This window comes from Bos taurus, chromosome 8, assembly GCF_002263795.3.
Source record: "Bos taurus isolate L1 Dominette 01449 registration number 42190680 breed Hereford chromosome 8, ARS-UCD2.0, whole genome shotgun sequence".
Taxonomy (NCBI): domain Eukaryota; kingdom Metazoa; phylum Chordata; class Mammalia; order Artiodactyla; family Bovidae; genus Bos; species Bos taurus.
This window is the reverse complement of record NC_037335.1, coordinates 90,057,486-90,084,725: the sequence shown is the minus strand read 5'-3', so window position 1 is coordinate 90,084,725 and position 27,240 is coordinate 90,057,486. Positions and strand designations below refer to the sequence as shown.

General features: G+C 48.8%; 2 protein-coding genes and 1 non-coding gene across 13 annotated transcripts in view; all 3 read right to left on the bottom strand.

Moving 5' to 3' along the window:
• LOC528919 (F-box and WD repeat domain containing 12-like) overlaps nucleotides 1-14,494 on the bottom strand; it is a 34,338-nt gene extending 19,844 nt beyond the window's left edge. For 8 of the 11 annotated variants that reach the window (XR_009495469.1, XM_024995771.2, XM_059889124.1 and 5 more), the window contains exons 1-5: nucleotides 14,229-14,494; nucleotides 11,136-11,173; nucleotides 7,074-7,199; nucleotides 6,534-6,652; nucleotides 2,615-2,824 (exon numbers count right to left, since the gene is read on the bottom strand). Coding sequence is in view for 10 of the 11 variants with exons in the window: in XM_024995771.2 (XP_024851539.1) it covers nucleotides 2,615-2,824; nucleotides 6,534-6,652; nucleotides 7,074-7,199; nucleotides 11,136-11,173; nucleotides 14,229-14,479 (744 nt within the window). In the remaining variant the exon portion in view is untranslated. 11 annotated transcript variants of the gene reach the window in all.
• Nucleotides 833-904, bottom strand: TRNAW-CCA (transfer RNA tryptophan (anticodon CCA)). Its single transcript has one exon. It is a non-coding gene; the product is annotated as a tRNA-Trp (tRNA).
• Nucleotides 14,495-17,032: 2,538 nt separating the features above from the next.
• CDK20 (cyclin dependent kinase 20) lies at nucleotides 17,033-26,030 on the bottom strand. The gene is made up of 8 exons (NM_001098933.1): nucleotides 25,695-26,030; nucleotides 25,223-25,336; nucleotides 22,221-22,409; nucleotides 21,865-21,986; nucleotides 21,604-21,666; nucleotides 20,354-20,477; nucleotides 19,741-19,896; nucleotides 17,033-18,020 (listed from the first exon to the last, which is right to left on the bottom strand). Exons 1-8 carry the CDS (start codon nucleotides 25,767-25,769, stop codon nucleotides 17,823-17,825), a joined length of 1,041 nt encoding a protein of 346 aa, NP_001092403.1. The 5' UTR covers nucleotides 25,770-26,030; the 3' UTR covers nucleotides 17,033-17,822.
• Between the last annotated feature and the right edge of the window lie 1,210 nt (nucleotides 26,031-27,240).

The window sequence follows — 27,240 nt, the reverse complement described above, 5'->3', positions numbered from 1 at the left end:
GCCTGGAGAATCCCAGGGACGGGAAGCCTAGTGGGCTGCCGTCTATGGGGTCGCACAGAGTCGGACACAACTGAAGCGACTTAGCAGCAGCAGCAGCAGCAGCAGCATAGGTTTATCTCTGGGCTTTCTATTTTGTTCCATTAATCTATATTCTTGTTTCTGTACAAGTCTCATACTATTTTGATTACTGTTGCTTTGCAGTATAGTCTGAAGTCAGGGAATCTGATTCCTCCAGCTCCCTTTTTCTTTTTCAAGATTACTTTGACTATTCCAAGATATTCTATGTTTCTATATAAATTAAAAAATTTTTGCTCTAGTTTTGTGAAAAGCTGGTAGTTTGCTAAGGATTGTACCAAATCTGTAGATTGCCTTGGTAGGTCATATTATCTTATCTCTACTTATCTCTGAAAGTGAAAGTTGCTCAGTCATGTCCCACTCTTTGCCCATGAACTATCCAGTCCACGGAATTCTCTAGGCCAGAATGCTGGAGTGGGTAGCCTTTCCCTTCTCCAGGGGATCTTCCCAACGCAGGAATAGAACCCTGGTCTCCCATACTGCAGGTGGATTCTTTACCAGCTGAGCCACAAAGGAAGCCCAAGAATATACACCATTAGTAGTTTGGTAAGGACTGGACTGAATCTGTAGATTGTCTTGGGTAGGTCCTGTTATCTTATCACTACTTATCTCTAAGGTGAAGGTAAAGGTTAAGTCTCGCTCAGTCGTGTACAATTCTTTTCGACCCTGTGGACTATAGTCTACCAGGCTTCTCCATTCATGGAATTCTCCAGGCAAGAATACTGGAGTGGGTTACCATTTCCTTCTCCAGGGGATCTTCCCAACCCAGGGATCGAACCCGGATCTCCTGCATTGGAGGCAGACGCTTTAACCTCTGAGCCATCAGGGAAGCCCATTGTCTTAACCACTCCCTCCCTTATTTCTAAGGGAGTGCTAAACACTATATTTGAAAAGAGAGGCATGGTGAGTCTTATCTTTCTCTAGAAAGGATTTTCATTTAGTGAAGAAGTGAAGTCGCTCAGTGTCCGACTCTTTGCGACCCCATGGACTGTAGCCTACCAGGCTCCTCTGTCCATGGAATTTTCCAGGCAAGAATACTGGAGTAGGTTGCCATTTCCTTCTCCAATTTAGTACCACCAGGTAACTGGGCAGCTGCAGCCATTGCTGCTGCTACTGCTGCTAAGTTGCTTCAGTAATGTTTAACTCTGTGTGACCCCAGAGACGGCAGCCCAGCAGGCTTCCCCGTCCCTGGGATTCTCCAGGCAAGAACACTGAAGTGGGTTACCATTTCATTCTCCAATGCGTGAAAGTGAAAAGTTAAAGTGAAGTCGCTCAGTCGTTCCCGACTCTTAGCGACCCCATGGACTGCAGCCATTGCAGGCACTGTTTATTTTCAGACCCTCCCCCACAACTCTCAGGTTCCAACATTCGATAACACACCCAATGTAAGAGGCTTCACAGGGCTCCAACCCTTGATGGCCCTGCACTCCAACCTTTATCTACTTGGCTATCTCCCTGCTCAGCTCCTTGGCCTTGGAGTAAACATCTCCAGAACAAAAGCAGCCCCAGTGTTAGGCTCAGCACTTTGCTTTCTGCCATCTTCTGAATCTTGGCCTAGAAACTGTTTGCTATTTTTAGCTCTCTGATTTAATATATATTCTAACTTTCCTAACTGTCCTTCACCAACAATGAAGTGTGAATCATGTGGTCTCTCATTCCCCGGAGAGAACTACAGTGGCTTCCTCTTCCTCTTTACAATATATTCTCAAATTGCTCTGGAGGTATTAATTACACTTATTCCAAAGTCTCCTTTAAATAACTACAGAGTTATTTATATGAAATATGTTTCATCAGGTCTTACTGTTTTTGTTCATGAACTTAGTTCCTTTACAGAATTAGTCCTGTTTACATATGAAGCTGTTCCTGGGGGTGTGCTCATCTTGGTATTTGGGAGGCCAGCTTGTTCACACTCTCAAAGACCTCCTTCCCTCCAGGAGGAGGATACTGCCGCCAGGTGAGAGCCACATCCTCGACCTGCCAACTTACACCCACTTTCACCCTTTCTCTCTGGCCAAATGCTCCCTTGCAATACTCAAGAATCACCTCCAAACCAAATGTCCTGGCAACAGAAGGCCTTTATCATCTCAGGCAAATGCTTGCATTCTGTCGAACATGCCTGTTTTCCTTTGAGTTGGGCCCTTGCTGAGACTTGAAAGGGGGAGAGAAGAGTGAGAATGCAGTAATGAGAAGTAACCAGAAGGGAAAGAAAGACTATGAGCAGGACGGGGAGACAGGAAAGCAGGGGCATGTGGACAAGAAAGCACCGGCAGCCCATGGGGCTGGACCTCACTGTGAGAGGGTGAGAGGCTGCAGAGACAGGTCCAGGGAGCAGGCTGTGGCATGTTAGAACTGAAGGGGGATGTGGAGCCTGCCCTCCACACGGCAGGCAAGGAGGAGCGGGGGGACCAAGCAGAATAATGAGGTCACTTGGTCTGCCACGTGGAGGGCCTGGCTTGAGGTGCCACCTGACACGGTGGTCCGGTGCCAGGCCCACAGATGCCGGGAAACAGGAGAGGCTCCTAGGAGCCAGGTTACTCACCAGCAAGAGGGGACCCTCCGGAATGTCACAGGCCTCCAATGCAGATGAATACATGGGCAGCAAGAAGGCGGCTTTCTCACACCCATTCTCTGCTTCCCATACTTTGATCAGTCCCCGCTCATCCACAGTGACCACCAGTTGCAGTCGAGGGTAGGCCACCAGATTCACCAGAGCAGCAGACTGTACAGGGCTCGACCAGAGCTCCATGCCCTGGGCAACAACAAAATGAATATAACAACTCACACAGGGGTCATTTATTTCCTAAACACTTATTGGTTTCATTCATTCAACCACCACCCAGGGCACACTGGGGACATGCAGGATGAGAGGTGTGATCCCCATCCTCACAGGATGCACAGCACAATATGGGATACAACACAAAAGCAATGTTCCCTTGGACTTCCCTGGTGGCCCAGTGGTTAAGAATCTGCCTGCCAATGCAGAGGAGATGGGTTTGATTCCTGGTCCAGGAAGATTCCACATGCCGTAGAGAAACTAAGCTCGCGTGCCCCAACTACTGAAGTCTGTGCACCCTTAGAGCCTGCCTGGCAACAAGAGAAAATCATGCAGCTCTGAAGACCCAGCATAGCCAAAAACTAAATAAATAATAAATAAAATTCATTAAAAAAAAAAAAAAAAAGTAACATTCTACCACAAAGGACACATTTGTCCTAGAGGAGAGCAGTGGCTGAGCGTGGGTGCGGAGACTGCTTGGGGCTAGAGCCATGGCCAGAAGGACTGAAGGTGGGGTCTGGGGTGCACATTGGGATGTCTGAAGCACTACCAGTGGTCAACTATGGCTTAACTGAGGAAGGCTGGGCAGGGAGGCAGGACCAACGCTACCCTCCACCCTGCCCTGGACTGGAGCTGTACTCAGGACCTGAGTTCCAGAGGGCTGCATACAGAGAACTTCCACACAGAGCATCCCATTTGGTCCCCAGGAAGCCCAAGTTTACAGATAAGCTACTTTAGGCTCATGGATGCAAACGGTTTCTGTTGAGTAACTGCAGCTGCCCTGCTCAGAACATGCCCTTCCCACTGGGGTGCCCAGTGGAGCTACCACGGGCCGAGCCTGGCCAAGGTCCATGCCCTGTCATGGCCATTAGCATAGAGGAGAACAACTGGCCTGAGATGGGCTGACTCCCAGCTCCACGGTCTCTTCCAGGATTCTGAAAGCTAGAAGAGTGAGGTAAAGAGCAGGCCCATGGCACATTAACAAAGGGCATCAGAGAACCAATCCTCTAGCCATTGTTTCAGAGTTTTCCAGAGCTGCGACAAAGTTTTTTCTTTTTCTTTCAATTTGTAGTTATTATGGTCCTTTTTGTATCAGGTGTTATCTTGTTAGCACAATCTTTTCCCAGTCATGATATCCCAGTATTCTTCCTTTCTTTTCTTTCTTTCCCCTCATGTCAACATATCAACAGTTGATTTCTGTTGCTGGAACAGCTAATAAGACCATCACTAGTAGAAACTCTGCACCGGTGACTGGCTCATGTCAAATAGGTCTCGGAGACCACACATCACTCCCCAGTGGCCAGTGGTATGAAGTAGGCAAAGCAGCAGTGAAACTCCCCTTCTCATGTCAGAATCGAAAGCAGTGACCAGGGGAAGAGAGCATGGAAACAGGCTACATATTGCATGACTCCAACGGAATGACTGAACTTTTAAAAAAATAAAGTAAGATTGGAGATGTGCTCACAAGAGGGATTAAGATAGGGAATCAGGAAGAATGGATGCAGAGTGGTCTAGCCCTATAATAAAACAGACCACAGTAGAGTTCAACCACGGCCTATACCCAAACCCATTTTTGAATTTTAGTTAAAGGAAAAAAACAAAGAGCATTTCATGACACTTGAGAACAACATGAAACTCACATTTGAGTGTCCATAAATAGTTACATTGGAACACAGCCACTCCCTTTTGTTTATCTGTTATCTATGGCTGCTTTTGCATTACAGCCACAGAGTTAAGTTGTTGCAGAATCACATGGTTTACAATGCTTAAAATATTTGCTCTCTGGTCTGCTGGCCAGACAAAGAAAAGGTCTTACAGAAAGGTCTGTCGACCCCTGCACCAAAGCTCTTTCAAGTCAAGATCTTTTTGTTTTGGCAACTATGGAATCTCCCAGCCTTTGGGTCTCATTCCTGCCCAAGATCCCTAACCTACTAAGCCTGCAAGGTCTCCTGTCCACAGCCTGAGGCAGGCCTCTTTCAGGGCAACACAACTGCAGTGAGACAGAAACCAGCTACATGCACCCATGGTCACCAGAGACCTTCACCTGGAATTATGTCAAACATCATGGCATATATATGAGGGAAAAAAGCACATGGAAGAGAAAAATCCGTGATAAACAACTGAAAAACTGACTATGGAGGAAAGACATACGATGCAAATAACTGTATCCTTTAAACAAACAAAAATAATAATTATAATCAGAAAATATGAAAGGGTTCCTAGTAATTAAAAATGTTTCTGTAAAGCAGTCAACAGATGCTCTCTAAAGTATACACACCAAGAAACAGAATCTATTAATAAAATATAAAATAAGACCAGAAATCAATAAAGAAGTGGTTACCTTTGGAAGGAAGGGCAATTTTTTTTTACTTCTTATAAATTATCTTTTAGTCCCATTTTTCCTTTCATATAAAAGCCTTGATAGTGTTTTATGAAAATCAAAGCAAATTGTAACTACCCAAAACTCATTCCCAAATTGCTCTGCTCCTTTGCCCTCTCACTGCTCCCATCCAGTGCCCCCAACCTTCCTCCCTTTCTGAGTCCGTATCCCAGTTTCTGAAGTCCCTCAGACGGCCTAGTTTGTCATCTGGCATCTGTCAGAATCCTGGGCTGGAGCCCAGCTAGGGCTTTCGGACTTACTCATTCACTGGCAGCCAAGCACTCCCATCGCCTAACATGGTTCACACCATTCTCTCTCATGGCTTCTACCATGAAGTCTGGGCAGAGGAGCAACCCCCAAGGCAGGAACAGGGACTCAAAAATGCAGCTACAACACGGACTGAGAAGTCAAGCCCACAGATCAGTCAGGTCTCTGACCACCGTGCCCTGTTCATGGGGGCAATCTGCGGGATGTTAGGTAGGGCTTCCTGGTGCCCTACTCAGGAGTTTGCCCTCTGCTCGCTCTGCACTAAGTTCCCGTGGAAGGAAACTGTCATGTCCAGCAAACCCGAACAACAGCACAAGATGAGCAACCACCTCCCCAAGTCTGTCTACCAATAATGCAAGGCCTAGAGGGACCTCCTTGTCTAGGGTGTTTGAAAACATCAAGCTATCTAGTTTTCCAGGAAAAGATCCATGGGCCCAGGCAGAAGCCCTGGATCTGCTAGGGACCACGTGGTTCAACTCAGATGCCTTTCCTTTCTGTCTCAGTCTAAACCTGTATAAAATTAGGATGATAATAATAATGAATACTGTGAATAATAACGGCTACTGTGGGAATCAAATGAGAAAATGGATAGGAAAGCTTTTTAAGTGCCAACCAAGTCTGAAATTACTAATAGTTATCAAAGTTTTTAACACTTAGTTTGCAAATGGGTGAGTAAAGTTTGCATTATCTGGGCAAAACTGGCATCAGCTCTAATATGCACATCACAAAACTGGGCAAGCCAGCTGCCATCCCCTTGCATGAACAGACTCCATCAGGCACTGTAAAAATGCCCATCTCCCTGAGGCGGGGCAGGACAGTCAAGGGCATTTTCGATCAATCAGACTCAAGCTTGAAGAGTGACCTGGCACAGTGACTGAGCCTCCTGTAGCTCACACTTTCCACTGTACAATGGGACTCCCACACCTCACAAGTTGACTGTGATGGTTAAAGAGAAAGAGAATAAAGGCAAAGGGCTGCAAGACTGAGGACACAGCAGAATCCACAGCGCTCATCCTGGCCCCCTCCCAGGCAGCTCACCTCATGCAGATCCCAGGCACGCACGGTGCCATCTGAGGACACGGTGCACACCACGGACTTGTCCTGACCATCAAACCGGTACTCGCTGGTTGAGATGTAGGCCAGATCATCTATCTCTCCTGAAGAAGAACACAGACTTGCCTTGAGCACACATATGGGTGCTCAGGATATGAACACTCAGCTTGGTAGGTGGGACAGTCATCCCTCTTTCTCTCTCAGAAGCAGTGCTGATTCAGGGCACAGCGGTGGACACACAGAGTTAGGGCTTCAGACTTACAACCCGGGTATCATGCCCAGGACTGCCTACCATCCCACTGGTCATGTAACTGTCAACAATTTCCTTATGTTAGTTTCTTTCTACTCTGAAACAGATGTAATGATCTCTGTGAGGATCAAATTATATAGAACAAGTATAGAAACCAACAAGGGCATATCCTCATTAAGTAGCCCTTTCCAACTAACTGGCTGAAAGACCAAATCCCTGGAGACGTGACCAGGGAAGCCGTGGGAATGTAGAGTTACCACTTTGTCACCCCATACCTTTGTGCCCAGCAAGGGCTCTGCAGGTAAAGTCCTCTGGCCGCCCAGATGCCATTCGGAACTCAAGCTCAGATCGGCGGAGATAGTACTGTTTCCATGTCTGTGTGCCCAGGGTCATCTGGGAGGCTTTACAGGAGGACCAGCGTCTCAGACACAGCTGCCTGAAACACAGGCCCCAGTCCCAGGCAGAAGAGGAGTCATTACAAGGTGCTTTGGCATCAGGAGGCCTAGTTTCAATTCCCAGTTTTAGCATCTATTAACATTAGCCTGGACAACTCATTCTGTCTATGTAGGCCTCAATTTCCTTTGAGGAATCCAGTGCTGAGGTGGGATGCAGGTTTTCCTATACTCACTGAAACTCTGCTTATTCTATCAGAAGTAGCATATCACAGCCTGTGGGCAGAATGAGCATCCAGATTACCTTGTCTGGTCTGCTTAGGACTGAAAGCGAAAGTGAAGTCACTCAGTCATGTCCAATTCTTTGCAACCCCATGGACTGCCAGGCTCCTTTACGAGATTTTCCATGCAAGAGTATTGGAGTGGGTTGCCATTTCCTTCTCCAAGGGATCTTCCCAACCCAGGGCTTGAACCCGGGTCTTCTGCATTGCAGGCAGACTCTTTACCATCTAAGCCACTAGGGAATCCCTTTGCATAGGACTGGCCTACATGAAGTAGTTGCGCACACTTAAAAATCAAATTTCACACACAAATCAGGTAAAAGAAGGTTTAGCTATATTGAAATCAAATTACCACCTGATAAAACTTGTCTGGGGCCACAGAGAACTGTCCCCTTCAGACAAGAATGGGCTTTCAGGAAATTCCCTAGCAGTCCAGTGGTCAGGACTCTGCACTTTCACTGCTGAAGACCTTACTTCAGTCTCTGGTTGGGGAACGAGGATCCCACAAGCTGAATGGCACCGTCAAAAAAAAAAAGAATCAGCTCCACCACAGCCTTCACCGCTTGTGTCATCTCCTGGACTAAGAAGCTGATTACCAGCTGCCTCACATCATTACTCTCATGCTGTTGATTTTCATTTAGGTGAAATAAGCAGAAAGGGGACTTTCTTGTACACATATGTCAACTTAAACAGTTTGAAAATAAAAACTAGATCAAGAAGACAACGTAGTTTTAAGAAAAAAAGGGAGAAAGCATGTTTCTTTGTGGAAGTGAAGCCTGTTTCTACATTGTTAAGGCCATTATACATAAAACCGTAAGTAGGAACCATAAGGAATATTCAGAAGAAATAAAACCAAATGATCTGACTAAAAAAGGGCACACTGTCAATACAGTTGAAGTGTGCATATAAGTATATACATCTCTGAAATACAAAGATGTATCAAGTGAAAAAATCAAAACCCTTGGCATCAAAACCTTTCAGATACCAGCTGACAGCAAAACAATCTAATGTGCACAACAGAAATTACATACCTTAAACAAAAGGAAATGTCTGCAGTTTTACTTTTAACCAAAAAACTAATGCTTAGTGTGTTAAAGAAATGGCACAATTTAATTAAAAGGTCAAAGGGGAAAAAAAGGTCATGAAGCATTTTAAAGAAATACCATGAAGTATTTTAAATTAGAATTGGAGTACATATTAAAAACACATGATCAGTTAGTCACATTCATTTACTGTGTCCATAAGAATTTCACTGGGCCTGAGGAATTTTGGGGTCTGGTACCCACACAGGCACAGCATCAGAAATGATATGTGCATGTGACAATGCTCCTGGAATGTGTTGTCCCAGAAACAGAAACCCAGTGTTTTTATATGAACATAGGTATAATCTTAAGCAATGACTTTATGCTACAAAGAGTTAACACCAGATACTGAAAAATAATCATCAACCGAAAACCTATCTGTGACTTGGCTTGCAGAAGGCTGAACAATCTGCTTCAGGAACCTGGAGATGCATACAATATGGTGACACATGACACATATGTGGGGGTCAGGTGATAAGCTGCTGCAAAGATTTTTTGAATTGCTGCAAGAAATATACTTACTTGTGTTACTCAAAGGGAAATTTCTACCCCAGCTTATCAGTAAAAATGAAAACAAACACTAGGGTTTAGGGTTGGCATTCTACCCATTTCAGTTGTGAGCAATGTACTACAAGTTCAGTTCAATTCAGTTGCTCAATCTTGTCCGACTCTTTGCGACCCCATGGGCTGCAGCGTACCAAGCCTCCCTGTCCATCATCAACTCCTGGAGTTTACCCAAACTCATGTCCATTGAGTCGGTGATGCCATCCAACCATCTCATCCTCTGTTGTTCCCTTCTCCTCCCACCTTCAATTTTTCCCAGCATCAGGGTCTTTTCTAATGAGCCAGTTCTTCGCATCAGGTAGCCAAAGTAGTGGAGTTTCAGTTTTAGCATCAGGCTTTCCAATGAATATTCAGGACTGATTTCCTTTAGGATGGACTGGTTGGATCTCCTTGCAGTCCAGGGGACTCTTAAGAGTGTTCTACAACACCACAGTTCAAAAGCATCAATTTCTCGGCACTCAGCTTTCTTTATAGTCCAACTCTCACATCCATACATGACCACTGGAAAAACCATAGCTTTGACTAAACAGACCTTTGTTGGCAAAGTAATGTCTCTGCTTTTTAGCATGCTGTCTAGGTTGGTCATAACTTTTCTTCCAAGGAGCCAAGCGTCTTTTAATTTCATGGCTGCAGTCACCATCTGCATTGATTTTGGCCCAAAAAAAGTCTCTCACTGTTTCCACCATTTCCCCATCTATTTACCATGAACTGATGGGACCGGATGCCATGATCTTACTTTTCTGAATGTTGAGTTTTAAGTCAACTTTTTCACTCTCCTCTTTCACTTTCATCAAGAGGCTCTTTAGTTCTTTTTCACTTTCTGCCATAAGGGTGGTGTCATCTGCATATCTGAGGTTATTGATATTTCTCCCGGAAATCTTGATTCCAGCTTTTACTTCTTCCAGCCCAGCGTTTCTCATGATGTACTCTGCATAGAAGTTAAATAAGCACGGTGACAATATACAGTCTTGCTGTACTCCTTTCCCAATTTGGAACCAGTCTGAATTTCCATGTCCAGTTCTAACTGCTGCTTCCTGCATACAGGTTTCTCAAGAGGCAGGTCAGGTGGTCTGGTATTCCCATCTCTTTCAGAATTTTCCACAGTTTATTGTGATCCACACAGAATAAACCACACACAATTCTGGCCTTGGAGTACAGAATGAAGCAAGAGAACACATTGGTCATAGCAAACATCCTCTTCCAACAACATAAGAGAAGACTCTACACATGGACATCACCAGATGGTCAACACCGAAATCAGATGGATTATATTCTTTGCAGCCAAAGATAGAGAAGCTCTATACAGTCAGCAAAAACAAGACTGGGAGCTGACTGTGGCTCCGATCATGAACTCCTTATTGTTAAATTCAGACTTAAATTGAAGAAAGTAGGGAAAACCACTAGATCATTCAGGTATGACCTAAATCAAATCCCTTATGACTATACTAAAGTGGAAGTGAGAAATAAATTTAAAGGACTAGATCTGATAGAGTGCCTGATGATGCCTGATGAATTATGGACAGAGGTTTGTGACACTATACAGGAGACAGGAATCAAGACCATCCCCATGGAAAAGAAATGCAAAAAGGCAAAATGGCTGTCTGAGGAGGCCTTACAAATAGCTGTGAAAAGAAGAGAAGTAAAAAGCAAAGGAGAAAAGGAAAGACATACACATTTGAACAATGCCATTACAGCAAAGATGAAATCAAAATGGCTTATCTGTCCATCAATTTGTCTATCAGCCAGCTGCATTCAATCTGTTATACACATCTGCCCCTGAGTTTGGTACCCCCGCCCCTAAGATTAACCTCCAATTGATTAATAAACTCTCTTTTATTTCAATATACTATTAAAGAAAAGTCTTATTCTCCAAGTAGGGAGGAGTTTCCTGCTGGTAGGGGCTGTGGTTTGTCTGTTCCTGTCTCCTTAACAGAAATGCCGTGAGTGCTAAAAAGGGCCACCCCTCTCTTCTTCAAGGCATACTCTTTCCTGAGAGGCCTGGTTTTTCCTTCACTCACCTCCACAGTTCCTTGGTCCTTGAAGCCTCATTCCAGACCTAGAAAAGGAGGAGAGAGAAGACAGTCATCTGTTCAGTCAGCAAGCAACCAGTGACTAGCCTGCCAGGCCCTGTGGAGGTGACAGAGTGCTGAATGAGATCCAGTGCTGGCATTCAAGAACACTCACCCTGAGGTGACATATTCAGACAATCAAATAAAACCCACCAAATGATGAATGAGGAAGGAAAAAGAATGACCAACTCAACTGGGGCCAAGAGGTTCAGAAGAAATGATGGATCAAGCCCTGAAGGATGTCCTCTTAAGTGGCTGTCCTCTAATAAAATGCCTGAAGCAATTTCAGGGAGAGCCATCCACCTCGGCAAAGATTCACAAGTGTGAAAAAGATGATGAGCAGGTTGCCTTCATCAGAACACAGAGAAAGGAGCTGGAGACAGGCTTAGACCAACTCTTGGAAGGGCAAAAACAGTGAGAAGTCACTTGAGAATTGTAAATGGCAGAGCGACATGCCAAACTGTTTCAGGAAGGTCACTAGATGCTATGAGAAGGAAGAACTGAAGAACGCAGAGCAGCAGGGCCCATAAGAAGGCTGCTGCAATGGAGTAAATTAAGGCCCTGGCTAAAGAGATGTCCCAGAGATGTCAAGGTGGCAGAATGGACTCCTATCTGGGGAGGGTACATAGGCCCTATTCCCACAAACTGCTATCTGCAGAAATGTCTGGAAGAGGCTCAGGTGGCCCCGGACAGGATCAGAGTGCCATGCTTCCCTCTCCCTCAGGCCACACCTGCATCCTGGAACCTCCTGGCCTCTCTAGCTGGGCCACCCTGGATTCAGGAGCCTACCCATCCTCATGAAAACCACTCGGGAGCTTTCTGTGGCCGAGACCTACTGAGGCTCCCTTCCAGATATGTGGCTTACCAGGCCCTGGTAGAAGTAACAACCTTCCTGTCTGAGCCCAGGCTCCTACTTCTGCCGCCCTCACTCATCCAAGTTCAAAAATTTCAGCCTTTAACAAGTCCTTTTGGAGACTTCCCTGGTAGTCCAGGCACTAAGACACTGTACTGCCAATGCAGGGGCCTGGCTTTGATCCCTGATCAGGGAACTAGATCCTGCATGCTGCAATGAAAATGGAAGATTCTGTGTGTGACAACTGAGAACCAGTTTAGCCAAATTAAAAAAAAAAGGAAGTTTTTTTGGCTGGAAGGAATGTAAAGTTGATATTTTGCAAAGATCAAACCTGACAAGATTATCCATTCTCCTTTTACACAGTTCCCAGTTCAAAACCCAACTGAGATCTTATTTCCCTAATATTTATAATCCCTAATAATTATAAAATGTAATGAAACCTACAAAATAGATGCTACCCACCTTTGGGCTTCCCTGGTGGCTCAGATGGTAAAGAATCTACCTGCAATGCAGGAGACCTGGGTTTGATCCCTGGGTCAGGAAGATTCCCTGGAGAAGCGAATGGCTATCCACTCCAGTATTCTTACCTGGAGAATTTCATGGACAGAGGAGTCTGGCAGGCTACAGTCCATAGGGTCGCAGAAGAGTAGACACAACTGAGCAACATTTTCACTAACATTTTCACTTTCAAGTCCTCTGAGAATCTCTCTGTTAGAACCTGACCTTCATGATGACACTGTGAGGCAGGGTCTACTGACCTCATTTTACCTAACAGGGGAACCAGAACCTAGAGAATCTGCTACTATCAAAGGGTAAAAGGCACCTCCCTTTCTAAATCTGTTGGGGGACTACCTGGGTGACCTCAGCCAACGTGCTCACTACCTGATACTCATTTTCCTTACTGGTGTGTGTGCATGCTAAGTCACTTCAGTCTCGTCTGACTCTTTGTGACCCCATGGACCATAGCCCACTAGGCTCCTTCCTCCATGGGATTCTCCCCAAAAGAATATTGGAGTGGGTTGCCATTTCCTCCTCCAGGGGATCTTCCTGACCCAGGGATGAAACCCACGTCCCTGACCAAGTACAGTCACTTGCATTGTTAGGCGGGTTCTTTACCACTAGCGCCACCTGGGAAGCCTAATACCTTACTGGTACAACTGGGGATAACAACCCAGGATTGTTACTCTACACATTTAAATTGTAATTACACAAAGAGGTAAAGGTCTGTCTGTTTACCTTTTGTAAACTGATACAATAATGTATTTTTAAAAGTGAAGAAATTATTTCACTCAACAAACATTTACTGAGGACCCTAAATATCAAGGGGGTTGAGATGGTTGGATGGCATCACCGATTCAATGGACATGAATTCAGGCAAACTCTGGGAGATGGTCAGCAACAGAGATGCCTGGCGTGTTGCAGTCCATGGGGTCGTAAAGAGTGAGACACGACTTGGCGTGACTGAACAACAATTAAATATCAAGCCATATACTGAGTGTATACACACAATGATTATACAGTGATTTTATACACAGTGATGCAAGAAACAAGTTCCCCACTCTTAGAAATGAGTCTAGTGGGGGTGGGGGGTGAGGAGCAGATATTTAACAAATAACACTGTACGATCATGTGGTTACAGCTGTGCTGATGGAGCGCACAGAGGAGAAAGCGCTCAGAACACGTGTAACATGCGCAGAAGCGCAGACCAGACTACCACATTCAACAGGCACTTAGGGAACACAGCCAGAATGAGAGTTCGACTGGCTGAGAAGGGGTAGCCCGAGTCTGCAGGAGGAGGTGCCACTCACAAGGAGAGCAAGGATTTCCGGGCAGGCCCCATAAGGAAACTTTCAGAACATTCCAGAAGAGGCGGGATCTCTAAGTCAATCTTGGGGTGAACTCTGTTCACAGGTACCCAGCGCAGGTCAACCCAACAGGAGCTCTGGACACACTCTAGACAGATGGAGGGACGGAGGAGTAACAGGCTTTCTGAGCGACCCCTTAAAACGCTGAGGAGGTCATCACCCCGGGGGCCACGAGCGTCCTCTGCTAATTCCGGGCGGATTCAGGACCGCCGCACGCTCCCTCCCAGATTTGGGAAACTGAGGCCTAGAGGGAACGGACCAACCGCGGACACGCCAGAGACCATGAGCCCAGCCCTGCCTCCCACCTGGGACGGGACTCACTACCTTGTCCACTTGGGCGGCGCACAGCAGGTCGCGAGCCTCCAAGAAGGAAAAGACGTGCAACAGTTCATGCAAACCCAACTGCGGTTCCATGGCGCCCGCCGCCCAGGACGCCGGGTTGGGCCACGCCTTCGCTGTGCTTCCGCCCCCCACGGCCGAGCCCCGCCCCCGACGGCCGAGCTCCGCCCCTCAAGCTGAACCTCTTTCCGCAGGCCGCGCCCCGCCCAGCCCGCCGGCTTCCGCCCGGCTGGCATAATTCTTGCCGAGCAGCGGTGCTGTTGCTCCTTACAGTAATAGCACGCCGGAACCGCTTCTGTTAGTCTTCATCTGGCTTTTGAGCTTCCCCTTGGCACTTGCTCTTGTCCTGACAGTAGCCCAGAACCTCGCTCACCCTCTTATACTGACATTCATGCTCGTTCTGACCTTCGCCCTTGCACTGACCCTTACACTGGAACTTGTGGTGCCCCTGCACCAAGTACCTCCTGAGCCCTTGCCCTGGTGCTGGCCCTTATCCAGACCTTGTACCTTTTCTTCAGCCTCACCCTAATCATCGCGCTTGACCTCATTAGCATCTGACATCTACCCCACCCCTATTCTTACCCTCACTTGATCCTGACACACCCTAACATTCCTTCACCCTGACTTTTGCCCTAGCCATGACTCTTGCCTTCACAATCACCTTCACAGAGACCCCCAGCCTCCCTCTTACCCTGGCACTGGCCCTCACCTAGTGTCTCCTTTGTCATGACCCCTGCCTTGGCCCTGACCCCGGAGCTCACTCTGGACTTGGTCATGACCATACCAAAGATCAGAGTTAGTGTAAGGGTGAGGATCATGATCTAGCTCAGTGTCAGAGCAGTTAGGGTCACAGTCAGGATGAGGGTAAGATCAGGGACAGATTGATGAAGATCAGAAATTGGGGTGAGTGTCCAGTTCAAGGTAAAATTCTATGTCAGGTTAAGGGTTAAGATAAGAAAAAGGTCAGGGTTGTGTCATTGGAATCAGGTTCAAGGACAAGATCAGTGTGAGGGAAATTTTAGATTCAGGGTTAGGTTCAAGATCCAGTTCAACTTTGAGATCAGTGTGAAAGTCAAGATCAAGTTGTGCCTCCATTGCAGAGGGTCAGTGAGAGGATGAATGTCAGGATAAGAAAGATGGTATTTGGGGGATGAAAGTAAAAGTTGGGTTCAGGTTGACAGTGCATGGCCATTTCAGAGTAGGATTCAGGGTCAAGTTGAGGGTGAGGTTGATGTTCAGAATTAGAATCAGTGTTGGATTCAGGGTCAAGATCAATGTGAGGATAATGTTAGTGTCAAGGTGAGCATGAAAGTCAAGGTCAATTAAAAGTCAAGGTGGGGTTCCATTTCTACTCCTGCTGGCAGGAATTAAGTTTTCCTCCAACTCTCCCTCCCCTCCCCCCATTACATTGGCCCAATCTGCATAATCCAGGACACTCTTTACATCTCACTCCTTTAATTACATTTGCAAAATCCCTTCTGTGTGTAAAACAGCATATTCATAGCTTAGGACATGGGCATTTTAAAGGGAACATTAGTCTGCTTACCACAGAGGGTCAGCGTTTGGCTTGTAGTAAAAATCAGGCTTAAGTTTCAACGTGAGAATAGGTCAAGATGGAGGTGATGATCAGGCTGAGGATCAGAGTCATCATAATCATGAAGGGCTATGTCACCCTGAAGTTCAATTTTAGAGTTAAGGTCTAGGTCAAGTTCAAGGTCATGATGGGATTAGGGTGTCAGTGGTGTCAGCCAAGTGTGAGTCTATGGCAAGATGAGTGTCAGAACCAGAGTCATGATCAGGTATGGGGTGCAGACTAGTTTCAGTTTCAGCTTGAGTACAGTGGCTCAGACAGTAAAGTATCTGCCTGCAATGCAGGAGACCCAAGTTCGATCCCAGGGTCAACATGAGAAACAAAGATAAATACCAGTTAGACAGTCATGGTTAAGGTGAAAAGGAGAGCCAAGTTCAAGGACAAGGTTAAGTTCTAGGTCAAATGAGGTCAGAGTTTGGATGAGGGTCAGAGTCAATGCTAAGATCAAAGCCAAGCCAGTGGTGGGGTGGGGGGGTGCGGGGGGATGGGGAAGGGGCTGCCAAAGAACTAAGTGAAGGTGAGAGTGAGGGTATGTACCAGGGTCAGGGTAATAGGGTCAGGTTAAATGTAAGGCTCAAGGTCAAGGCTAGGGTCTGTGTTGGGGGTGGGGGTAAGGTTTATAGAGTCTTTGTGAGCAGAACTGGCTGAGTGTCAGTGATCAGGGTTTGGGTCCAGACCCACATTCATATGGAGGTGAGAGATACCAGAAATTGAGCTAGACTGAAGCTTAGTCTTCAGATGTGGCTGGACAAACAGGCAGAGGCTAGATGCTTAAAACACCTTTAAAGTCACATGAGACACTTAAACTTATCCCTGCAAGCAACAACTGAGTTTACTGTATTTTACCCTCAAAGAGCCTAGAGGGCAGTGATGGTGGCAGTTAGTCACCTCTGTAACCTCAGCGCTTGCAGAAGTTTATACATATGAGCACAAAATGTATATTTTGAATAACATACTGCTAGTATTTTAAGTTTCTCTTAAAATACTAGTTTCTCTCACTTGTCTGTTTTTAATCTATCCATGAACAAACAGCACATTGTCTTATTTACTATACCCTATATGTCTTGGTATCTGATACGGTAAATCCTTTTATTGCTTTTCTCCTTTTCTTCTTCTCCCTCCTCTTAACCTTTTCATTTCCACATATATATTTTAGAATTGGCTTACCAAGTTATTAAATAAGAAAGACAAGAGCAAGTTCGGATTGTTTTGGTATTTACTGAATTAACAAGTGAATTCCAGGAATGTCTCTTATTTGCAAGGTATCTCTGAGTGAAGAGGTTCATTTGATCCCAGCCTACCCTTATCCTGAGGGTGATGCTGGTAAACCAGTTTAAGGTGTGGAGGGTCACTACCGGGTCCCCCACTTGAGCCATCCCTGGCCCTTGACTTCTGCCACCTTACCTCTAAATGGGAGCTCTGTTACATGAAGAACCTAGGAAGCCCCCAAGACTATAAAGTAGCCATGAGTGGGGCCACTTTCCAAGTGAGCAGAAACAAGGGCCAAGAGATGATGCCACCTCAGCCACTTCTCTCTATATGAACTACGGAAGAGGGGCTTACGTCACATAGAACTACTCAGGGTTTTTATAATAAATCTCAAAATTGAACTAGTGTTTAATGTCTGAGAAAAAAATCAAACCAAACTTTCCTTCTCACTTGGGTTTCCAACATGAGGACATCTTAAACTCAGTGCTCCCTTGGATGGTTCTACTGGGACAATCCCTGCCTGGTGGAATCCCTGATGATGGCAGGCATGGTAGTGGAGCTCACTGCCCCCTCCTGATGGATCCCTCGGCAGCACACAAAATTGGAAGCTGACAGCACAGGTTGAGGGCGCCCTCTGCTGGGGCTGGATGGCCTCATCGTCTGGCCAGGACCAGGGCCACTGTGGTTGAAATCAGGCTGGAGCAGAACGAGTGGCTTGGGTTGTCCTTGGGAGGGGCAGGAAGTTGGGGGGACAAGCCAACTGGGCCTGGCCCTGCATCTCAGCCCTCTGGGATGAAAGGCCGAATCAGCTCCGGGTTCAACAGTGACTCCTCGAGAGGCCGGTCCACGTGGAAGTCATGGACATGGGGGGGTCCTGGGTGGGCCTTCGGGGCAGGTCCCCCTGGGCGCTGGGGGATCGGCAGCTCCGAGGGGTGGACAGGCAGGGGAGCTGTGAAGAAGTAGTGGTGCAGGAGGGCCTGAGGGGAGCAAGCAAGAGACAGCAAAAGGAAACCGGTCACTGCAGCCTTCCAGGTTCAGCTCACTTCCCTCTGGGGGGCAGCAGGGGATGTGAATACCCGAGAATACCCTGGAAGAAATTTTCTCATTCATGCATTCTCCATTCAAGATGATCCCAACAGCTCTGAGTGTTCACTGTTTCAGCACTGCTCCAAAGACAGGAGATGTAGCAGTGAACTAACAAAGAGCTCTGCCTTCAAGTCTTCCATATAGTCAGGGGTTGGACACGACTGAGCGACTAAGCACAGCACAGCACAGGGGGCGATAACAAGGTAAAGTAAGATAAACAGCGCACCAGATGATTGGTGCTGTGGGAAAAAGAAAGTCAGAGCATGGACAAGGAAAACTAGGGCAGCTGCAGGCCTGAAGAACGGGAGGGTAGGCCCCGAGAGGTAGCACTTGAGCAGAGATCTGGAAGCTGAATGAGTGAGGCTCTGGGACAGAAGTGCACAGACCTTAGGACCTGGAGGAGGCCTGGGGTCCCAGGGAGTGAGCAAGGGGAAGGGAGCTGCAGGGTCACAAATGTGACGGCCCCACGTGTGTGATGCCTGTGGGTCACTAGGACCTGGGCTTCTCAGCTGAGGAGACAGCCCTGCAGGGGAAGATGTGACAGCCTGCCTGGACAAGGTGCCTCTCTCTGCCGGGTGGAGGAGAGATCGAATGGGAGGAGGAGAAGCAAACTCTGGGAAGCAATTGGGGACTTGCAGGGAGGCAGGAGGCACTTAGATTGGAGGCAGCAGCGGGGGGCTGAGAAGTGGTCGGCTGGCTTTGTGCACGCGTGCTAAGTCGCTTCAGGCATGTCCAACTCTTTGCCCACCAGGCTCCTCTGTCCTTAGGATTTCCCAGGCAAGAATAATGGAGTGAGGTACCATTCCCTTCTCCAGAGGATCTTCCTGACCCAGGGATCGAACCTGCATTTTTTTTTTTTAATGTCTCCTGCACTGGCAGGTAGATTCTTTATCACTAACGCTACCTGGGAAGCCTCGGTTGGCTTCAGTACATCCTAAAGGCATTGCTGACATTGGAGCTCATAGGGGTGTATGTAAACACACACTGCTTGCTCCAAGGGCAGGGAAGTGAGGCTGCCATGAGGCCAGATGGACAGGTACATGTAACAGAGGCCTGACTCCATAAGCCATCAGCCCATGGTTCTCCCCTCCTCCCTCACCTACAGCCACAACCCCTTCTGGGTCCTCCTCTCCAGGCCTCTGCTCATCATTTCTCTTGGGATAACAGACCCGCCCCGCTCCCCCCGCCCTTCTCCAGAAGACCTGCATGACCCCAGAGTCAGTCCCAACATCCCTCCCCTTGATGCCCACAGACTGGCTGCCCTGCCCCACCACAGGGTGGAGAGCCCAGAGGAACAAGTCACGTCTGTTCACGCGGGATCAGGACCCAAGACAATGCTGGGCATGTGCCAGATGCTAGTAAATTCTTCTTGAAGGAATGAAGGGATGAAGAAGCGAGATGCACTCTTCAGCGAGGTGGGCATGCCCTTTTAATATGGCCACTCCTAGCCACCTGCTGCCTCTCAAGGGTCTGCTCAAGAGAGGTACGCCTTCTCCATGCCCCCTGTCTCCAGGGGTGCTGTTCCCAGCCCATCACAGGTTCTGAGGACCTCAACCTGCTGGGTCACAGGGGCATGAACAAGGAGGGTCAGGGCAATGGGCGTCTTCCTACCTGGGAGGCAGAGATGCGCTGTTGTGGTGGGTAGAGGAGGAACCGCCCTAGCAGGTCCAAGGCCTGGGGAGAGGCATCGGGCAGCACCTCCTCCAGGGGCACAGGTGCCTGCTCCTTAAAGGAGATCTTGTTGTAGTCGGGCAGCTCAGTGATCTCCTGGAGGAGAAGGGGGCTCATCACGGCTGGCGCCCACCCTGTCAGCCCCCTCAGGAGTCAGTTCTTGCTTTCTGTCACCCACCTGCTGCCATTCACTCACAGAGCCCCCATCCACCTGCCCCTGCTCGCACCACATCACTCATGACATCATGCGCTCACAGCATGATGTGAGTGAACACATGCACATCTCAGGCGCCTGCTCCATGCCCAGCTTGGTAAGGGCTGCGTGTGTGCTGGGGATTAGCAGGAAGGGGTAGGGGCTGGGCTCTGGTCCTCCACCCTCCAGTAGATCAGGGATGGAGGAGATCCCATGCTGGGCCAGGACCAAGGTCTGGGAGGGTCTAGGAGGTGTGGGGGCCTTGAGGCAGAAGACAGAAGATGCAAGGCAGGGGAGTTATGAGCTGCTGGGGGAAGAGAGGACACCCCCTCCCCCCCCAAATGGTAGGCCCCTGCAAACCGGCCAGACTTGAGGACTGGGGGTGCCCAAGATTCGAAGCACACAACAAAGCTGTTCGATGTCATTCTCTCCTGGGAAAAGGGGGGACCCGTTCAGCAGCTCCCCCAGGATGCAGCCCACAGCCCTGCAGGTACAGAAGCCAAACATCTCAGAGATCACACACGAGGGACACAGGTTTCCCCACACCAGCACCCACACTTCCCTCTGTGGTCAAGAAACCCACAAAGTAGCCTACAGATCCCCAGCTTCACACAGTCCAAAGCTTCAAGCCTAGAATACAGAGCATAGCCCATTCTCTAAATAGGTCTTAGGCCTCAACTTTGAAACACACATCAACCCAGTTTGGGGAACGTCTCAGAACCTCATACTCTGGGACACACAGCAACCCCCTCCCATTCTGGGACAGACCCCCAAAACAGCCCCCAGACCTTGAACTCTTGTGAAGTGAAAGTTGCTCAGTCGTGTCTGATTCTTTGCAACTCCAAGTATTGTAGCCTGCCAGGCTCCTCTGCCCATGGAATTCTTCCGGCAAGAATACTGGAGTGGGTAGCCTTTCCCTTCTCCAGGAGATCTTCCCAACCCAGGGATCAAGCCCAGGTCTCCCTCACTGCAGGAGGATTCTTTATCATCTAAGTCACCAGGGAAGCCCAAGAATACTGGAATGGGTAGCCTATCCCTTCTCCAGGGGATCTTCCTGACCGAGGAATCAAACCAGGGTCTCCTGCATTGCAGGCAGATTCTTTACCAACTGAGCTACCAGGTGAGTCCAGTCATGTCTGACTCTGAGATCCTATGGCCTGTAGCCCACAAAGCTCCTATGTTCTTGGAATTCTCCAGGCAAGAATACTAGAGTGAGATGCCATGCATCCAACTCCAAATAAAGGTCCAGGGCCTTCATATCCAGGGACCCAGGCCTCTGCATAACTCAGGGACATTACATCCTGGGATGTCATCCCCTGCATACCGGCTTAGACATCCCATGCCTCGGACCGCCTTCCCAACCTCAGCCCAGAAGCTTCCTACAGGGACAATCACTCCAATCCCACTTGACCCCTCCCAGCTCAAAACTCATGGGGAGGATCACTGATTCCAAACTCCTCAGAAATACTCTAACCAGAGGAGACACTCCCAAGGCAACCTAGAGCTCACAGCAGGGAAAACCCCCAAATGGCTTAGAGACCTCAATGTCCAGGAGGAGAGGTGACTCAGCTACCCACATCCCCCCTTTGTCTAGCCCATAGGAGTCTCACCAGAGGTCAACACCTTGATCGTACTGGCGGGCACCATACAGGAGCTCGGGGGCTCGGTACCACCTATGAGAGGAGGGCACGGGGTCACAGGTAGGTCACTGGTCTGTCAGGAAGCTGCCCTGGAAGGTCACCCTGACCCTCACACCAGCCCCAGTAGAACTTGTTTGGACAGAACATCTCTTCCAAAATCATCTCTTCCCCAGTAGGTAGGCTGGGGGCCTATCCTTTGCCATATCCTGCCCAGAAACTGGTCCTCCCTACCTGGTGGCCACCTGGTGTGTGTAGAGGCGGTTGCCATCTGGGGAAAAGACCCGGGCCAGGCCAAAGTCTGCTATCTTGAGCTGGCCTGAAGCACTGATAAGCAGGTTGGCTGGCTTCAGGTCCTGAGGGCACCAAAAGAAGCATCAGTTCCTCTAGCGGACCTCGGGACAGGAGGGCTTGGCAGGCTGGGCACCCGGGTGAGCTCAGGACCTGGTCTCTTCCAGGGCCACAACTCCAGTCACTTGTCCCCAGGCCCTGCCCGTTCTGTCCCCTCCCAAACCATGCCCTTTATCAAGGGCTGGCCTACTCCCAGCCCAGCCATCCACAGGCCCACCCCAGCCCATGGTGGTACTGACCCGATGCACGATGTTGTTGGCATGGCAGAAGGCGACACCCTTGAGCAGCATCTGTAAGTAGCTCTTGACCTGCGCCTGGGCCAGTGGCCTCTGGGTGTGGCGCACCACCTCAGCCAGATCTGACAGCATGAACTCGAAGGCCAGCACAAAGCCTGCGCCGTGTGGGAACACGGCCTTCAGCTGTACAACCTGCAATGGTACCCCGTCAGCCTCCAGACTCTCATGGCTCACGTTCTCTCGGATCCCCAGCCCCTGCGCCAACAGAGGACCAGGCAGGCAGAGAAGTTGAAAAGAGACCTGAGCTCAGGATCAGGGAGCTGGGTGCTCTCTCGCTCCCTTCTCCCAGAAGAAGGCAAGTCCCTACTGGAATCCTGTAGTAAACACCCGCCTGCCAATGCAAGAGACCTAAGAGATGTGGGTTTGATCCCTGGGTTGGGAAGATCCCCCAGAGGAGGACATGGCGGCCCACTCCAGTATTCTTGCCTGGAGAATTCCCTGGACAAGAAGCCTGGCGGGTCACAGTCCATGAGGTCGCAGAGTCAGACACTACTGAAGTGATTTAGTTCTAGCAAACCCTCAGGGGAAAGGAGGTCTAAGAAAGGCCACGTAGGGCAGTGTCTGATCCCCCACCCAGCCCATGAACTGGAAAGTCATCTGGAAACACATCCACACAGGTGATCGCAGCTCCCAGCACTGGGCGCAGGAGACATGCCATATAAACCGAGGGCCCACAAGGGCTGGCTGCACAGCAATGAGCAGGAGGGAGGGCCAGTGGGTTCTCAAGGAGGGGACAAATGACAGAAACTAACAAACCTATAGGGTATTCTGATGAAAACAGAAGAGAACAGATGGGGCGAGGTCTGTTATATAGGGATCTGGGAAGGAGCTGGGGGCAGGGGGACAGCAAACACAAGGCCCGAAGGCAAGAACAGGAAGGAGGCTGCTCTGTTCTATACTCCTGGAGTCTCGATAGTGCTGTTTTCGGAGAGACATGGAAGAAATTTTGCTGAATGAATGAAGAGGCTGGCATGAGACAGAGCAGATAGAGATAGTTCTTTCAGAATGAAGAGAAGACACTGGAGCTTTTCAAGCTGGGGAGTGGATTCATCTACAGTTTTTGACTGTGGAGTGGGAGTAGTGGCAGGGAAGGTGGAGGAGGGAAGGGGGAGCTGTTGCAGTAGTTCTGATGAGAGGTGAGGATGGCCTGGGCCAGGGGAATACCTGCAGTGTTTTAAAGATAGACCCTTCAGGCCTGCTACACAGGACATGGGACTGTATCACCAGCTTCCCATGGGCCCTCCAACCAGCTCACACAAGCTGTTTGTAAGCCCTTTTACTGTCCTCAAAAAACAAGAATGGCCATAGTGCTGTTTTTCTGATTTTGATGGTAGCATACAGTCATTTTACAAATTGTGACAAACATAGATTCAGATAATACACAAAATTATAACAAAAAACCCCAGCAAAAGTAAAATCCTACCACCTATAGTCAACAGTAGGAGTCTATCCCACCAGACTTTACAAGAGACATGGTACACACAGACACATATTCATACGTGTGTGTGTGTGTGTGTGTGTGTGTTGTATGTGTTAGTCGCTCAGTCATGTCTGACTCTTTGTGAACCCATGGACTGTAGCCCACCAGGCTTCTCTGTCCATGGGATTCTCCAGGCAAGAATACTGGAGTGGGTTGCCATGCCCTTCTCCAGCAGATCTTCCGGACCCAGGGATCAAACCCAGGTCTCAGGTATCGCAGGCAGATTCTTTACCATCTTAGCCACCTGGGAAGCCTATATATATATACATACACTTAATATTCTTATACAAAACCAGGATGACACATGCAGTTCTAAAACATGCTTTTGTCACCAAAATATCATGGACATCTCTAGAGAATAAGAAGCAAGTCAGACAGCAAAAGAGACACTGATGTATAGAACAGTCTTACGGACTCTATGGGAGAGGGAGAGGGTGGGAAGATTTGGGACAATGGCATTGAAACATGTAAAATATCATGTATGAAACGAGATGCCAGTCCAGGTTCGATGCACAATACTGGATGCTTGGGGCTAGTGCACTGGGACGACTCAGAGGGATGGTATGGGGAGGGAGGAGGGAGGAGGGTTCAGGATGGGGAACACATGTATACCTGTGGCGGATTCATTTTGATATTTGGCAAAACTAATACAATTATGTAAAGTTTAAAAATAAAATAAAATTAAAAAAAAAAAAAAAAAGAAGCAAGTCAGAGTATTGCCTACTCTTGGGTGGGTGGGCCTAGCCTTGTCACTCCCCAGGAAGTTAGGTACATTCTCCACTCAGGAAGGACATGGACAAGAGAGAAAACCATGCAATGAGCCTGGGTGTGGGAGGTGTCTCTCCCCATGCGCCCACAGCCCCTTTCATGCCTGTCACATACAAATCACGCCAAGTGGACCCTGTAGCCTTTGTCTGTCTCCCCTACCACACTTCAGTTCTCAAAAGCAGGTTAGGGGCTATGTCTCCAGTGCCCAGCAGAGGGCAGAGCCTATGGGAGACCCTAATGCTAAAACGTTGATTCTGCAATCAGGCCAAAGCCTCCACAGACAAGCTTGAGCCAGCTGAGTGCCCATGAGCAGGCCCTGGCCTGAGATAAGGAGAGCCTGAAACCCGCCTTGCAGTATGGAGGAGAAAACTCAGGACAGTGTACATAAAGCAGTTAACCCAGCCTGCAGAACGTAACAGGAGCTCAACAGGTGGCAATAATCATTATCATTAGAAATCATTATATGATTTGAGAAAAAGGATAAGTCAGTCAATGAATGAACAAGTAGGCAAGAAATAAATGCGTGAACAAGAGGGAATGAGTGAGGAATGAAATAACTGGGTGAATGAATGTGGACAAGAAAGGCAGTGAGTTGAGGGGTGAGGATGCAAATAAGGAAACACAGTGACCGCAGGCCCTCAGAGTGGGAGTGAGCAAGGAGGGTGGGACAGCCCCTCAGAACACCAGCCCCACTCACATACTGACTGTCTTCGATCTCCTGCAGGGCCTTGATCTCCCGTAGGACCTGGTTGGGGATGCCATCCTCCAGCCGCCGCAGGGCCACCTTCTTGAGGGCAACGATCTCTCCAGTCTGTTTGGGACAGAACGCAGACACTACCAGCCCGTCCCAGCTGGGAAAAGGGGTGCGACGCCGAGGGCTGAGGTCCTCGTGGGGGTGGAACGCGCCCCCCAACCCGTGCTGGAGGGAAATCAGGGCCAACCGGCGCAGAGCTGGGCAAACAACTCAGATATCCACGCCAGGCTCCTAGGGGAATTCGCTGAAAGCGCCGTTGGTAGCTGGCCGCAACTTGGAAGCCCTCCCCTCCGCGGGCAAAAGAGGCGGGCGCACGCCAGGATGAACTACCGGGAGGCAGAAGCTATGGCCCAAGCATGGGTCAGGAAGACGGGGAGATCTCAAAGAAACCGAAGAGGAAGGGCTGGATGCTCACCTCCACGTGCTTGGCTTTGAAGACGATGCCGTGCGCACCCTCCCCTATGCGCCCCAAGATGCAGTACTGCTCCATGGCCCTCTGCCCGGCACCCTGACCCTCCGCAGTTACAGCCCCTCGCTGGCACCGGACCCTTCCGCGTTAGCCCGCCCCGGCTTCCGCCCCAGACGCGGCTGCCTAGCAACGACGCAGAAACGAGCGCCCGGGCCTGGAGGCCGAAGGCAACTAGAGGTGACGTCCGGGCCTCTCAGTGCCTTTCCCTAGGACCTCGCCATCACGCCTCAGTGCGCTTCACTCAGCAGAAGTCATCCGTGCGGGCGGGAGCGATGGCCGCCGATCCCTCTCGCCGCTGCCGAGCACCACGTGACCAGTGATGCCGGGTTACGCAACGGGCGGGGCCACTTAGCCCGAGGGCAAAGCCGAGAGGCGGTGGGAAGGCGCTAAATTGGCGGGAGGGTGGAGCCGCTCTTCAGGGAGGAGGCGAGCACGGGGCAGGGAGGGGCGGGGCCGTCCACCCAGGGGCGTGACTGCGGCGCCGAGGGCGTGGCCGAAAAGTGACACGGAGGGGCGGGCTCCTCCCCAAGAAGGCCAGGGTCCCTCCGCCCCCTTACCTAGAGATGCCAGCTTCCACCTAGGAAAACATACAGGTACCATTCCGCCTTTAAGCCCCAGACTTAATGATGATGGAAGCGAGACGGGTTCCGGTCTGCGTTGTGGAGGGAGCGTGAAATGGCAGTATTTAAAGACAACTTTTAAAAAGTGCAAACTCTGACACAGAAAGACAATGTCTGAGGACTTCTAATGAGGAAATACTGGAGGAATTTGCAGACTGGGGGATTTTAAAGAAGTGCATGCCGTCAAAGGATGTTGATAAAAGCAAGTAGCTTTTTAAAACTTCTGAAAAAGTGTTTAATCTCATACACGATGAGATAAACCGTAAAATAATCTAATCACAACTAAAATAATAATAAAATAATCATATCACAGTTGTATATCCTCTTTGACCCACTTCTAGAACCTCCTCCAACAGATACATTACACTCATGTGAAATGACACGTGTAAGTTCAGGCATTGAAGCACAGATGAATTGCAAAAACTTAGAAACGGCATTGATATCCATCGATAGGAGACTGTCTAAATTGTGATACACGCATCAGTTCAATTCATTTCAGTTCGGTTCAGTCGCTCAGTCGTGTCCGACTCTTTGCGACCCCATGAATCGCAGCACGCCAGGCCTCCCTGTCCATCACCAACTCCCGGAGTTCACTGACTCACGTCCATCGAGTCAGTGACACACATCATTTACGCTACCTTTAAAATGAACCAGGATGCTTTTCTATGTACACTAACGGGAAGATTTCTAAGATGCATTGTTAAGTCAAAAGGACAAGATGAAGAACAAAGTATATAGAGTGCCACTAGCTGTGTAAAAAGAAAAGAAAGTAATATATAAATGCTTGTTCATGCATTACAAGGTGTCTGGAAAATACTCAAGATTTCATGATTGTGCTTACCTGGTGAAGGGACCAGAAGGATTGGGGACAA